At 25.1% G+C, this 16789-nt stretch overlaps 1 protein-coding gene across 1 annotated transcript; it reads right to left on the bottom strand.

The window, feature by feature from the left end:
- Positions 1 to 2590: 2590 nt before the first annotated feature.
- LOC100211819 (radial spoke head protein 9 homolog) lies at positions 2591 to 8664 on the bottom strand. The gene is made up of 6 exons (XM_065805440.1): positions 8384 to 8664; positions 5915 to 6065; positions 5455 to 5584; positions 5227 to 5315; positions 5051 to 5111; positions 2591 to 2820 (listed from the first exon to the last, which is right to left on the bottom strand). Exons 1-6 carry the CDS (start codon positions 8608 to 8610, stop codon positions 2660 to 2662), a joined length of 819 nt encoding a protein of 272 aa, XP_065661512.1. The 5' UTR covers positions 8611 to 8664; the 3' UTR covers positions 2591 to 2659.
- Positions 8665 to 16789: the final 8125 nt, after the last annotated feature.

Here is a 16789-nt window from a genome sequence, read left to right as displayed (position 1 = left end):
AATTTTATTTTCATATTTTTCAATAAATACTTTGTATAATATACGTATATAGTGTGGCTCTTGTAAATACGTGCTCTCTAATTAATGAATTATTTTTTTTTTACTTTTCTTTTAGTTTTTCTTGTTTACTTGATTATTACTCTTAACATGAATATTGTCCTTGAAGTATTTCTTAAACTAATTATTATTTATTACATTTATAATTTTTAATAAATAGTTAGTAAAGTATAAATATATTATACGGCTATTGTAAATACGTACGATTGAGGCTCGGTGATAAGACAAAATAATGTCTTCTACTTTTAAATTGTAAAAGTTATTAAACAACGAAATAAATAAATAAAATAAAAAAAAAAGAAGTGTTTCCACCAAGTTCAGTAGCCCTTTTTTGGTATATTTCAGCGAGGTCAACTAATTTAAAGATACGGTTATCTTCATACTTTGCTTCTTGTATCATATAATTTTTCAATTCAGCAAGAACCTGGTAATCATTTGTTTTTCAGAACTATCATGACATTTTATCCGAATCTTTTTCATTAGATCTTCTATAAAGACTTAGCAAACAAGTTAAATGATACGTAGCATATTGGGCTATCATGTTACCAGCATTAAGCTTACCTAATAAGGTACTATCTTCAAGGAAAGTGGTGCATTTTCTAACACGTTTTTCTTATTCCCGATAAAGTGCACCGTCAGAGCTTTCACAGAAAAAACACTCCAAAATGGTTTCACAAGCTGCTATTAAAGAAGTTCTCTTATTTGGTAGCTGATTGATTGAACAAAAATTATGCTCAGTATCATTATCTTTCTTCTTGTACTCTAGTTGGTGTAGTAGTACATATTTTTCAGCTCTTTCTAACTTTCATATCGCTAAATTTATTTTATGAAACTTTGCATCATGCTGAATAAATTTGTCCATTAGAATATTTGCATCTACATTATCAAATAATATTGTAATTGGTGACTCGGCCATTCTTTCAAATTTTTCCATGTTTATGGCAACTTTTTCATATGTAGCTCTTGAATCGTGGTTTTTTTCTTTTAACATTCCCTGGACAAATTAAAATTTCAGTGGTCTTCACCTGACAATGCAAACACAAGTTCCAGTCAATTAACGAAAACTCGAATAAATCCGCATTTAAACGCCTTTAAGCCATTTTTACTTTTTATATTTTTCTATTTTAAATTATATGATCTATAAAATTTCCTCGAAAACTCATTTTCGAGGAAATTTTATAGATCATATAATTTAAAATAGAAAATTGTATACAAAATAAATCGTTACAATCAAAAAAATCGCTTTTGTTTCTTTTATTTCTTACAAGTTTTTTAAACAACCTGTCATGCCGAATCCAGAATTTTTTATGTACACAAAAAAATTTTGTAACAAATTAAAACGAAAAAAAACATGCAAACCACCTATAACCAGCCCCATGAGTTTGATAGAACAATTATATTAATAAGATATAGCAAAAACATTTGCTCTAAAGTATAATCATTTTTGTACTAAAAAGTGAAAAATAAACTTTTTAATTCAAATTTAATAGTTCAGTAAACTAAAGATTGACAGGTCTGCAGAAGATTTATATAGAAACATACCTGTCAATCTTTAGTTTATGAACTGAAATATTAAATTTAAACTAAAAAGTTTATTTTCCACTTTTTAGTACAAAAAAGATTATACTTTTGAGCAAATGTTTTTGCTATATTTTATTTTCTACTTTTTAGTTTTTACAAAGAGTTACGATATATTAATATTAAAAAATTAAAAAAAAAAAAAAAAAAAAGTTTTTTTAAAAGATTTTTATAAAAAAATTCACACCCACAAGCAATCTTAGCCAATTTTAAAAATGAAAAGATGTGTTTTTAAATTATCTTTATTTTATTGAGAACTTTTGATGCTCTTAACTTGTCTTTTTAACTTTTATTGCACACGTCGGCTTCAGCTTTTGTCCTTTTTACAAATAGCGAACTATATTTATAAACAAAAAAAAGCGTTATATAAAATTATAATATTATATGTCATTGCTTTTTTATAAAAACTACTGACGGAGTAATTTTGAACATTAGCTTTGAGCTTTTTAAATTGCATTTCGTCGTTTTTTTCTTAAGTAAAAAATAAAAATGTTTTTTTCTTTGCACTTCATTGCCTTACCTACGTTTTCCAAAATACGAGTATGCGTTTTTTTCCGTTTAGATTTTATGCTCGCAAGATCAATAATTTTTCTTTTTTCTTACCACCAGTTAATATTTTAGAACACCATACTTTTTTGTTACCTCTATGTTAGGCATCCATTTAAAAGATTTGTATGTAAGGTTTTGTTTAGCAAGCAGCATGTTGATTAGCCTGGGGACTAAAAACATTTTAGATATTAAATAGTTTTTGAACCTACGAGTGTATAATTCTCTAGTGAACACAAAAGAATAGTGTTTTATCTAAATATAATATATTTTTTATTTAAAAAATCAATATTATATAATCAAAAAATTATGACAATCAATCCTATTTAATGAGAAAAGATTGTAGAAGCTAATCCATCTGAATAAATATAGAATTAATTAATTATGAAAATATTGAATGAAATAAAAATTTTAAAATTACTCATAATAATGTTGATGCTAATACTACACAAAAAAATAACTTTTTTTCACTTTTTTTTTATAACATAAATGGTAAGTCGAGGTTCTTCTCTCCATAGCCACAATAACAATAACCAAATATTTGTGTTTCTGGTACATGGTACGCAGTAAAGCCTAGCCAATGCAAACTTCTCAAAACAATAACAGCGCCACCGCGTTCCTGTTGAAGACTCCAAGAACCTAAATTAATAGTAAATTATAAACAAACCTAATTTAATGAGTCCCAAATCCGTTCATATATAAAAAAGTACAGAATAGTATAGATTAAAGTATAGAATGAAAAAAACATATAGAATAAAAATACAGACTAACAAAAAACCACACAAAAAAAAGTTTTTACTGCAAATTTATAATAAACAAGCGTGTGATTTAAAAACCTTGACGTTTTACAAATTTTTTCAGTTTGAAAACGCGCAATTTTGCAAGATTAGTTAGTTGTTAATAGAGTTACGTTAACATCGCGTAAGTGTACGAGTGGCTGCTCATCGGGTTACCGTTAATATCGTTGGTTTCACTATGTAGAAATTAAACCAGGTCACTTATATGAAGTTTCCACTCATCCGTTTTTCTACGGAACGGGATAGGGAAGGTAAAATAATCACGTGAGCATACGTAGTTTTCTTTCGGACAAATTAAAAGTTACCCACGAAATTATTTTTTCCTTCCATTTCCCGTATTTAGTTACAGGCGATACGTTGGCATAAACTACGGTACTGTTAGCATCGCATTGGTGTATGCGCCGGGATTAGTCATTTTTCACTAAAATAGCGTTACAAAGCCGCTCTTGGTGTGAATAAGCTAGGAGTTATAATTTCATGTTCTTTACCAAATTTTTCGTTTATTAAAAAAAAAATCTCTCTAAAATTAATCATTACATTGAGGTTCAAACCAACTGAACAATATAACTATAACGTTTCATTAATAATTAGTTGCTTGCATAGCTTAATTTATTTGATTGATGTAATTTTATTATCACTTAATAATAGTATAAAAGTTAGTACTAATATTGCCAAAAATTACTAGTATCAAAATTTAATAGTGTTTTCAATACCACAACGTTACATGAAGTGCAGCAATATTTTAAAAATAATGCATTTATCACTCAAAATCTATAAATAAAATAAACTATAATTATTACATTAACAATTGTAAGTAATCTATTTTTATTTTTTACTGTGAAAAGTCTTAAGTATTTAAAAACACTTTGAAATAATAAACCACTGCTACTTATTATATACAAACCAATAAAATAAATGATAAAATCATAGTTTTTATTAAACTTTTATTTATACAAACCAATAAACCAAAAATTTCGATATAAGATTTAAACGAACGAATTCTATTTTATAAAAGTTTGCCATATTTTCATTCAGAAAATAGTTGAATTTTTATATATACTATATTAGTTACTTTGTTAAATTTCAAAACCTGCATCCAATTTTCCATTTATTTGCAAATAGTTTATAATGATATTCTAAATCAAATCTAATCCACATGGATCTGAACCCAAAAGAGTCCAAGAGAGCTACTACAGTCGAGGAGACTACTTTATCTTGGTTGAAATTATATAAAATTTTGTGCTTTAAAAAGGAAATCCTATGGTATTTTTACTAATAACTAAAAATGAAACTGGAATCTAATAAAGCTACCTATAAGCTATCATCTTCCATGTTTGCATAATTAAATTTACAAGATAATTCAACCATCTAATAACAAGCTAAAATATTATGGTTAGCCCTTGTAACTTTAGCATTTTTTAAGCACTGAGTCCTAGTTTGTGTTTCATTGTAATAGGCAAGGGTTTGCAACAGAAGCCCATTTTTTATGGAAAGAATTGTAAAAATGCCAACTCTTTAACTCCCTCCAATTTAAATTTTGAATATAATTTATCAATGGTGTAGTAAATTCCTGTTAAAAGTAAAACGTTAAAAAGTTCTCTTTATATTTAAAAGTACAGAAGTAAACCTAATTTTTTTTAATGGTGTTAATGTTTAATATAAAATTTCTTGCTTTAACTTATAAAATAGGCAATTTAAATTTAATAATAATTTGGGAGCTACAGAAAAAAAAACTTGAAACCTGGATGAAGAGCAAAAAGAAACAGAGAGCAGGAGTTCGAGCCATTCAAAATATGGCAATAGCATAATACTTTTTTCTCCCAGCTCACCATTTAATAAGTTGAGAGGGAGGTATAAAAATAACTTTTACATTTTTTTGTATGTTTGAAGAATAAAGACAAAATAATGTTTTTAGTTTGAAACTTTACCTAAACCCCACACTCACCCATTTACCCGAACACAACCTATTTATTCCTTAAAAATAACTTATGTATTAAAAATAAAAACCCACAAAAAAATTTTGTGAAAATGAAAACAAATGAAACAAAAAAATTTTAAATAAACTTTTTTACCACACTGAGGAATATCAACATCAATTGGATCAAGAAAATCAAGAGCTTTGTCGAGATCAGCCTTTGACAACAAAATTGATAAAATAAAAATTGAACAGTTATTTAAAGATCAATTTTATAAATTCAAAATGAAAAATATTTTGAAACCAATTTGAAACGGCCATTTAAAAAAATACCTTTTCCATAAGTGATTTATTTTGAAGAAGAACTGGATTGCGAAAATGAAAGTAAGAGGACAATTTCATTGCTTCAACCTGTGTTAAACCTGAAATAGAAGTTTTAAAATTGTTACATAGCTCTTAATTATTTTGAAGTGATTAGCAATTGAAGTTATTGTTAAAAAAAATCATGCAACAGAAAACTGCAACTAAATTTTTGTTAACTAAATCATTAGATAAAAAAACCTGAAAATAACTTGTTTTTATGAACTTGACCCAATGAAGTACGAATAAATGCACCACGAGGAACAACAGAAACATCATGATATATATTTTCCACTGTTACAGCCAAACGATCTTCTTCTTTAATTGATGTCTAGATGTGTGTGTGTACATGAAAATAGCAATATATAATGAAAATAGTTTGTTTACCTCTAAAACTAGTTTGTAAACAAACTAGTTTTAGAGGGTTTAATGGCAACCCATAGCAAATTTTCAGACACCCCCAGTTAGGGTCGCAACTTATAGTTTAGAAACTGCTAAACTAAAGCTAATTATGTTACATAAACTTTTATAAAAGACTTTTATAAAAACTTTTTGGGATTTGTATAACTAGTCATAATTTAATAAAACTTTTACTTTTTTAAGCCGCTGCAAAATACATTGTATGCAAAACTAACAACAATTTAAAATTAAATATTCATACATCATTTGGATGTTCATCATCTGATTTTTTTTCAGAAGGATTCTCATATATATAAGAAGGATCACCAATGAATCGACCTTTTATCATTGAACACTTTCTTCGTGTTTCTTCATTTGGGTTGGAAATAAGACCCCATTTTACACAATCAACACTGAAAGAAGTTTATATAAAAAATGTAATAAATGTTGTTAAATATGTATGCATATATATATATATATATATATATATATATATATATATATATATATATATATATATATACATATATATATATATATATATATATATATATATGGGCAATTCCATACCGTTGGTTTCAGACATTAGAGAAGATTTTACAAGAATTAAAGTATTGCTAATGGTTTTGAATAACTTTTCCAAATAAATATGAATTTAATCTAACATATTGCACAACAAAACACTGTCAGAACTTATGTAGATTACTTTTTATTCAACTTATGGTGCCTAAAAGTAATGTTGCGTTCAGAACGATAAGATTAAGAAAAACAAAAATAGCGTGTACTCTTTTGAAATTCTCTGAAACTATTAATGCCAAACATTGTAAATGGAGTTATTCTCAAACATTATAAATGGAGTTATTCTCAAAGCATAGGTCTTAAATTTTAAAATAATATAAAACTTTTGGTATCCAAACGTATATTATGCAAACATTTTCTGGAATTTCTCTTTGGAGCTTAACATAAAATGGTCTGCTGAAAGCGAATTTTGAAAAATTCATAGACACACCAGCATTGTCATTCTTGAATATCTAAATGCTTCCTTAAGTGTGAATAGCAAATGACAAGTTTGTCTTTTCTTCTGAGTGACTTTACTGATAGTAACATCTTTGATGTCAGGTGCCTGATGGGAGATATTATTGCATTCATAAAATTTATGAATTAGTAGAGTAAGACAATTCTTCTGTTCTATAAGTGTACTACTTGGTCCATCATTATTACCTACTCGCAAACCAATCGTTTTGCCCACTTCTACAAACACAACTCACCAACAGTCTTCATCTGTTAGTAAACTCTTCATAACTTTATTTACTGCCTGACCAAAAGACTGTGGTGTATAAAATGTTTGTCGATTTCTGGATGTACTTTCTGCCTCTCTCTTTCTTTTTTTTTGCCTCTCTGTCCCTTTTACGTTGTTCCTCTAATTGATCAGGTGTCATGTTTTGTCTCAAGGAAAGTACTCGGTTCATTTCTTTTCCTTTGTAATATGGATGAGAGTCACAAAACTTTTTGAATCTAAATCCCATATCTAAAATAAAATAGTATTAAAATATAAATTATGACAAACAAGCAACTTTTGATTATATAGGGTAATACAAATAGTATATTGGATGTTGGAATTAAGGTATGCCCTAAGTTAGAAATACTTCACTATGCCACATTCAGACATTTTATGTTGCGTTCAGACATTAAGACAAAGACGTTCAAAAATTACATGTTACATTGAGAAACTTCATGTTGCGTTTAGACAAATTTAAAAATCATTTTATTTAATGACATAAACATTGAATGATAAGTTAAAGTTATAATCATAAATATATTGATGCTAATTACAACTTATATAAATTTAACATTACAAATGACAGAAAAATTACAGAATAGCAATAAGTTATTAATAATGGTGTTGCGTTCAGACAAAAAATATTTAAAACATAAATAACTACCAAACAACAGATAAGAGTGATCACAACCTTGTGTTGAAAAAAAAATTAAGAGTAAGACTGGCTGTACAAAATAAAACAAATAAAAATATGTTGTAATTAGACATATTCTGCTAATCTAATTAGCCTATATTTACTAACCTAAATTTTATTGTTATTATATATTTTTAATAAATGAAATATCAGTGAACAGCAAAGTACTTTTTCAGAATAATCATAGAAAACATTTCAATATTTATATTTACCTAATGTTGAGAAACACATATAGTAATTTTTTTTTTTAACATGATTTTTAATCTTCTGACATGGAATTGCCCATATATATATATATATATATATATATATATATATATATATATATATATATATATATATATATATACATACATATATATATATATGTATATATATATATATATATATATATATATATATATATATATATATATATATATATATATATATATATATATATATATATATATATATATATATATATATATATATATATATATATATATATATATATATATATATATATATATATATATATATAGCAGGCTTCAAAAAAAATATTTAACTACTGTGAAAAAGCAAGAAGAAAAGCAATCAAGAAATTTTTTGAAACATTATTTTTTAATAAACTTTTAGTGCAATTAAATAAAAAAACAAATGTTATTTATTAAACTACAAAAAGCCATGTGTGAAAATTTAATGATTATTTTGCTCTTGTTTTAACACATTTTTGAACTTTATTTTTAAAAAATTAGGCAAAAAGTTTTATGCTTTACCTATATAAAGTTTTTCTATTGACTAATTCATCATTTTCAATACCTTGACATATAAAATAATCATTTTGAAGACCGATAATCTTCCCTAAAAAATAGATTTTTTTGAACTTTTGCTGATCTTTAACAAGTGTTAGTGAGGCTTGAAGGGCGGTTTTTTTTTCAACACTAAGAATAAAGCCACTACTACTAACATAGTCACAAGCAACTTGCAAGCTATCAATGTTCATACTTTAGGTTATTGCCACCTAAATTAAACTATATAAAAATAAGCAAAACTGAACAAGTTAGATAAAAGATAATAAGCTACAACAAAAAAATTTGTTATATACATATATATATATATATATATATATATATATATATATATATATATATATATATATATATATATATATATATATATAGATATATATATATATATACATATATATATATATATACATATATATATATATATATATATATATATATAACTATATATATATATATAACTATATATAACTATATATATATATATATATATATATATATATATATATATATATATATATATATATATATATAATAGATATAACAATAATAGATAGAATAGAGAGATTACACAAGAGAGCTTAAATCTGAAATATGTAAATCAGCCAAGCAATGTGCTATTGGGTTTTTTTTATTATTATTTTTTTATCATTTTATTTATGTACCCCAAGAAGTCCTTATGGCCTATATCACAGATATCACAGATATCACAGAGCACCGCGGATGAGCATTTAATTGGAAGTTCACATCTCCTTCCTAACCAATGTTGCAAAACTTGCCCAGAGGGGTGGGGTTTGAACCACGGATCCTTTGTTTTTGAGGCAAGTGCACTACCACTGCCACGGCTGCTTAAGTTAAATAAAAGATAATAAGCTACAACAAAAAAATTTTTTTTATAGATTTATATATATATATATATATATATATATATATATATATATATATATATATATATATATGTATATATATATATTGGGTTATTCAATTGGTTAATGGAATGAGGTAAAGATCTTAATCTCCAACTGATTGGCAGCGAAACTATAAATGAAATGTCTGGATGGAAAGATGGAATACTTAATTTTATGAAAGAACTTCTCAATACAAAACTTTTTAGATCACTTTTCTGGTTTCACATAAATGAGCTTCCATTCTGTCATTTTGTGGAAAAACTTGATAGGCCAACATCTTCGAAAATAGAATGGTTTGCATGGAAGTATTTGAATGCAATATTAAAAACAAACCTTGAAGTAGCAGCTTTTAAATGCAGTAGGTTGTCTCGCAGTTGAAGGCTTATTTATGGCATGAGATACTTGCTTCTCTATATGCAAACGTGATCTTAAACCCGAGAATGTTTATCTTCCAATGTTTTTTAAAATATGCAATTTAAAAAGTAAATTCTGGTGGGCTCGTCCTAAGAATATACTTATTGCACTTCTCTGGTCTGGTAACTCAGGACAAAGATTATTTGTCGTCAATATAATATTGGCAATCAGGACTGAAAGTGAAAAGGGCTCTACTGATGTGAGACCTTTTAAAGTTCCACAAACAATAAACTTTGATGCTTGTGACATCAAAGAACTTATTGATTGGAAAAAAAAAGTCATTACTGAACCAGTTTTCACAACAAACTTGTTGAAAGTCCAATCGATTCATTGAGAGTTTCTACCCTGGAGCTTCCTTAACAATCATTATATATCTAAAGTTGTGAGAGAGCAGTCAAATTAGTTACCAAGGCAGCTGAGTCAGTCTGCAGTTGGGTCAAGAGAGTTGGTTTTAAACAAACATAATTGCCAAATTGAGAAATAATGCTTGTGATGAAATTAGAAAAAAAATTCTTCAAGTGACTAAAAAAAATACATATATATCGTAAAATGTTTAAAAATGTTTTTTGTTTTCTTACAGAATGATTTTATATTTAGTAAGTACCAATTTTTTATTTTTTATTTGATATTATTCGATTATTGTTACTGTATTTGTCACTTATTTTACCTTCAAGCTTTTTAAATTAGTTAGTTTTTTTTATTTTATTTCTTTATATATTGTTATTTTAACTATGGCATTTCCACTATTTGTTTGTAGGTTTACTTGCTTGTTTTTTTTTTAAGAATGGAGTGAGGGGGTGTGTAAGACAATTCTAGTCTTTTTGTTAATCTTTATAAAACTTTAGTATGCATAACACGTTTAAAAAAAAAGCTTTTTTATTTATGTTAATATAAACAGTATTTGAATATATCTTAATTCTATAACTATAATAAAATTATCAAATATTGACAAAGACGAGGAGCCCTAACCTTTTTTGTACATTCCTGTCCTAAGAACCCTGGAATCTGATGATAATATGATATATATATATATATATATATACATATATATATATATATATATATATATATATATATATATATATATATATATATATATATATATATATATATATATATATATATATATATATATATATATATATATATATATGAAGACCTCAGTAGAAAAACCGGCGTTGTCACATTTAAAAAGTATTGAGAAACTATTTATTGATCATTAATAAAAGTCTTTATTTAAAGCAAATGAAACTAAGCAATTTAAAAAAATTTATATTATAATTATTTTATTTAAAACTTATTCAAAACAAAACATTTTGTAATTTTTTATACAAAAATTTTTTTTTCTTTGCTTTGAATAAAGACATTTATTAATGATCAACAAATACTTTCTCAATAAATTTTTTAAATGTGACAACGCCGCATTTTCCACTGAGGTGTTCATATATATATATATATATATATATATATATATATATATATATATATATATATATATATATATATATATACATATATATATATATATATATATACATATATATATATATATATATATATATATATATATATATACATATATATATATATATATATATATATATATATATATATATATATATATATATATATATATATATATATATATATATATATATATATATATATATATATATATATATATATATATATATATATATATATATATAGGAAATAGTGTCAGCGTGCTGTAACTTTTGGGGGCCCTGTGCAGAAACTAAAAAAAAAAATTTTTCTTTTAATTCGTAGTAATTTATGGTATTGGAGAAGTTTTTCTAATTTATTTAATAGGGGGCCCAGTGCGATTGCACTTGTTGCACTTGCGATAGTACGGCGCTGAATAGTGTAACAGTATATAAAAAATATACAGTTAAAATTATACTTTACAATTTCATATTTTTTGCTATTATGTTTATAAAACAACGTGTGTTTATTTTTCAAATAGTAACCTTTTATTTATTTACAATAATTATTATATTATTTAAAACAAATTTATTACGTATGTACAACAAAATCTCACAACTAATTGCTGCTTAATTAACAAATTATTTGAAAAAAGTTCATACAAGTTGAAATATTCAGTAAGTAATAGTCGAAGAATCAGATTAAACTAAAAATTGCATATTGAACTAAGATAAGCTGCAACAATAAATAAGTTTTAGTCTCAAAAACTTATTAAAATTAAATAACAACACAAGAAAATTTTTTTAGATAAATTCAAAAACAAACATGAAGTAACATTTTAGAAAAATAAAGCCAAAAAATAATAAGTTGATTGATTCTGTTGGTAATAGAAACTCATTACTTTTTATTTATGTGCTTTTATCTATATTTTTTAAGTAGAACAGCTTAGCATCTTATATGGTAAACTTGATGTTTTAGCACCAATCAATCAATTCATATATTCTGAAATAGATGTTACACGGAAGTTTAAAAACAGTACGTGTACTAATCTTAAGTAAAAATCTTTGCAAGATTTTTACTTAAGATTTTTACTTAATCTTTGCAAGATAAGTCTTGTTAAAATAAAATTTTAATGAACTTTATTTTCTTTTTTATTTATTCTAAATGAACTAAAAATTATATTTTACAATCAATATAAAAAATCAGAACATTTAGAAACTGCAATAAATAACAATTAGTTCTCACTGATCTGATAATGTTCATTTGGTAACCATTTCTTTATTGCAGTGGACATTGATTACTCTGATTTAGAGCAAATTAGAATTTGATATTTTAATTCTGATTTAAGTTTATATCAAAATTGTATGATTAGCTTTATGTCAAAACATTATTGACACAATTGTGTTGACTTGTCAATTTTTTATATCAAAAAAATATTATTGATATTATTTTTATCATATAGTATAATAAAAATAGTATTAATAATACTATTTTAATATAAAAAGCGTAAAAAGAAATTGAAATTATTGTACTTACTGTTAATCAAATAAGTACACTTAATAATATCAATTTCTTTTTACGCTTTTTATATTAAAATAGTATTATTAATACTATTTTTATTATATTATATGATAAAAATAATATCAATAATATTTTTTTGATATTAAAAATTGACAAGTCAACACAATATATTGTCAATAATATTTTGACATAAAACTAATCATACAATTTTGATATGAACTTAAATCAGAATTAAAATATCATATTCTAATTTGCTCTAAATCTGATAAAACCACTGTCAATTGATTAAATTTTATTTAATTGAATAGTCATTATTCATATATTTAAGCTAACTAATAAGCGAAATTAGTAAAATAGAAGTTATATTTGTCTCATTATTTATTTATTAATAATGATTATTTATTAATTAATTAATATATAATATATATAGTAAAAGCACTGCACTGATTCCCCATTTTATTGATTTTTTCCGCTTTAGCAACAAACAAGAGCCCCTTTAGCTTAAGGTCATTAAATTTTCAAATAGGTCTTTTGAAATGGCTGCTCTCTTATGATATAATCCATACGAAGGACCAACGAAGTGGACTTTTTAGGACTCAAATTCAAATGAAAGATAAATTTAGATCATATTTGTATACCGAATTTAACTGAAAAACGAATTTAAGCCGTATAAGTAGCCCGAATTTAACTGAAAGACGAATTTGGACTTCTAAACCGAATTTAATTGAAAGAAAAATTTGGATTTTATAAACACATTTAATTAAAAAAAAAATTTTTAAGAAATTTTATAAGTTTTATAAAAGATTTTTTTTTGTTTTTTGCTTTAAATGTTCCAAGATGATAAAGCGGTTTACCACGAAGTACATCAGAAAAGTATTTAACTAGGAAGATCAAACCTCCTTCCTTACCGATGGTGTAAAATATACCCAGAGGAATATGCTTCGAACCCTAGGTCTCTTGCTTCTAAAGCAAGCGCTCTAACCACTGCGCCGCGATTGCTGTATAATTATTTTTCATAAACTAAAGTTGTTATTTTTTAGCTTGTAATTAACCATAATTTAAAACATGACATAGAACAAGTGATGCTAAGTTTAAAAAATATATATGCTTACAAAAAAACAATTTGCGTCAAAATAAAAAATCTAAAAATTCAGTAATAATGAAAATTTAAGTTATGGAATCTTTACAACTCTAAATGTTTTTGAACGAACATGAACAAAAAAAAACATTTACAACGTTTATTTAAAAATTTTGATCGTCAATTTTATAAAGGAAAAAGATAGTTAAGAATATTAGGTTAAATATTCACCAGTATTTTTACATTTAGGATTTTTTAAAAGCGATAAAAAAGATTTGGTAAGTGATGAATAGGCTATGTGCCTAAAAAAGACTTTTCGAATATTGACTCTGTCAGACAAATTTATTTCCAACTTGTTTCTTTTTTTTTTTTTTTTACCGAATTCATGTTCCCAAGGCCAAGTGGGCCACTCTAGTCGAGCTGCCTAGCAACTTACCCTTTCTTTTTATCGATAACATAATTATTAAAAGAGTTCTAGTGACAAGATTTTTAGGTGTATATATTGATGAAAATCATAATTGGAAAAGCCACATTGCTTACTTGTGCAATAAAATTTCAAAGAGTATAGACATTTTATACAAAATAAGAAACTTTCTAGATAAACATACCTTAATTCAGTTATAATATTCGCTAATTCATTGCCATATTAATTATGCAAACATTGCTCGGGGTAGCACTTACGATAATTTAATTGCGCAACCATTTTCTCAAACTAATTTTGGAAAATTTTTATTTCATTTCGCGGACCATTTTTATGGAATAGTATAGTTCTAAATACTTCTAAAGATTTTTCTCAAGAATGTAATTTTGATTCTTTTAAACAAAATCTTAAAAAACTCATTTTTCAACTGATAATATACTAATCTACTTTTAAATTTTTAAATTTTTTTGAAAATCCCTTATCTATATTAGTATATGTATTTATTTAATGTATATTCTTTTTTATTTATTTATTTTGTTTGTTTTTATATCCACAAGCAATTAGCGGTTTTTCTGTGACGACCTAATGGTTTTCTTTGAGTAATCCGCGTTCTTTATATTTATTTTTAATATTTATTTCTTAACGATATCTTGGACTTGTTAACTTTTATTATTGTAACAAAGTTTTGTTTATTTAAATTGTAATAAATATTGTAATATAGAACAAAAAAAAAATAATAAGTTGAGGAAGCTACTTCTTTCATTGGTTACAACCCTCTTTCAACTCTTTAACTTCGAAACACTTTTCGGAGTTAAAGAGTTGAGAGAGGGTTGCAACCAATAGAAACAGGTTGATATACATAAAACATATAATATATTTTATAATTCTTCTTCTTTATAAATTGAAAAAAACTTTATAGCTTTCGAATTTAACTGAAAGTTGAATGAAATTTTGAAATTGTTACCGAATTTAGCAGAAAGCCGAATTTCTATTTCAACTTTGGCACCGAAGCCGAAGTCAACTTCGCCTTTCAGTAAACTTCGTAATCCGAATTTTAAAAAATGTTTGCCCGTCCCTAATCTATATCACACCAAATTTTAGATAATCATAATAATTAAAAAAATCATAATCAGGTGATTTTTAATTGTAAAGTATTGTTATTTTGAGACGAAATGGGTTTTTAACTATTTGGATAACTTCTATAAATATATATCTCGTATTTACAATCATAATTGATAAGCACGTGCATAGTATAAAAATAATAAATGTTTTTGCATGATGCGCGGGATCTTAAATAAAAACTCCTTTAAAAAATGTTAAAAAATCTCTCCTCTTTAGTTTTTTTATTGGTTTACGCTTGTTTGACATTTTTTTCAACTTTTCATTGTTCAAGATTAAGCGGGATTACAAATAAATTTTTTTGTCGCTTTAAACAACATTTAAGAAAAAGAAAATCCATTCAGACTCACAAACTATTTGAAAAATATAGACTGTCTTTTATATATTAATATATATATATATATATATATATATATATATATATATATATATATATATATATATATATATATATATAATGTATATATATATATCATATATATAACACAGGTCAACAAAAAAAATATTTTTTTCTGGTGCCGAGCAAACAATTTGTTTTTTGTATAGCATTTCTCATTTTGATTTCAAATATGTAACTCTTTTTTTGCCATCAGGTCAAGTTGTAAAGATATTTAGGTTCAAATCTTAAGTATTTAGGGTAAAGTCCCTAATATTGTCGAAAAAAATGTTATTCATTTGTAATAAAAATAAGTATTTTGTGTATTTTTGGTGAATAACATTCTGTTGACTTTTTTTTAAGAGTCTTTAGCATTTTTCACATAATTTTTTTGTTAATAAATTTTAAGGAAAAATATTTATGTTTTCTAAAATCTCTATGAAAATACGCTTCTTTTGAGACCCAGGTTGACATACTTTTGATTAACTTTTTTTTCGACAATATTAGGGACTTTACCCTAAATACTTAAGATTTGAACCTAAATATCTTTACAACTTGACCTGATGGTAAAAAAAGAGTTACATATTTGAAATCAAAATGAGAAATGCTATACGAAAAACAAATTGTTTGCTCGGCACCAGAAAAATTTTTTTTTTTGTTGACCTGTGTAATATATATTAAGATTTAGTTCTTATAATTTGCATTACTCTAAACTTATTAAAAATCGCGTCTTTTTTCAGCGAGTTATCTTACTTATAAACACTTATATCTTACTTATAAGCAATTATAAACAGCAGACCCTTTGGTTGCTTTTTTTTGAGATTAAATTTTCCGAGACTAATAAATTTTCTACTAAGTCAACATTAACGTTCATAACTTTTTTTGCTCAAAATAGTTTTGTGTGATCATTATCTAAATTTTCAAATAGTTCTTTTAAAATCACTGCTCATATTGGTACAAAAGGCAGTGTATATGGATGTCTCGCTTTACCCCTGAATCATTTTTAGACTATTAAGGTCGCCAAACAGGATTAACAAAGTTGCGTAAACTTGTGATATCTAATTTAGAGTAGACTGCGTGTTCAAGTCTGCTCGCG

This window comes from Hydra vulgaris, chromosome 09 (assembly GCF_038396675.1).
Source record: "Hydra vulgaris chromosome 09, alternate assembly HydraT2T_AEP".
Lineage (NCBI taxonomy): Eukaryota > Metazoa > Cnidaria > Hydrozoa > Anthoathecata > Hydridae > Hydra > Hydra vulgaris.
This window is presented reverse-complemented; position numbering and strand designations above follow the sequence as displayed.

Bases quoted from the DNA above. Each gene is read 5' to 3' on its own strand.
- LOC100211819 (XM_065805440.1), bottom strand. From the start codon at position 8,610: ATGAACATTGATAGCTTGCAAGTTGCTTGTGACTATGTTAGTAGTAGT. The intron at 6,066-8,383 runs GTAAAGCATAAA...AACTTCTTTCAG, and splicing joins AATAGAAAAACTTTATATAG to TGTTGATTGTGTAAAATGGG. The intron at 5,112-5,226 runs GTATTTTTTTAA...TTGTTGTCAAAG, and splicing joins ATAAATCACTTATGGAAAAG to GCTGATCTCGACAAAGCTCT.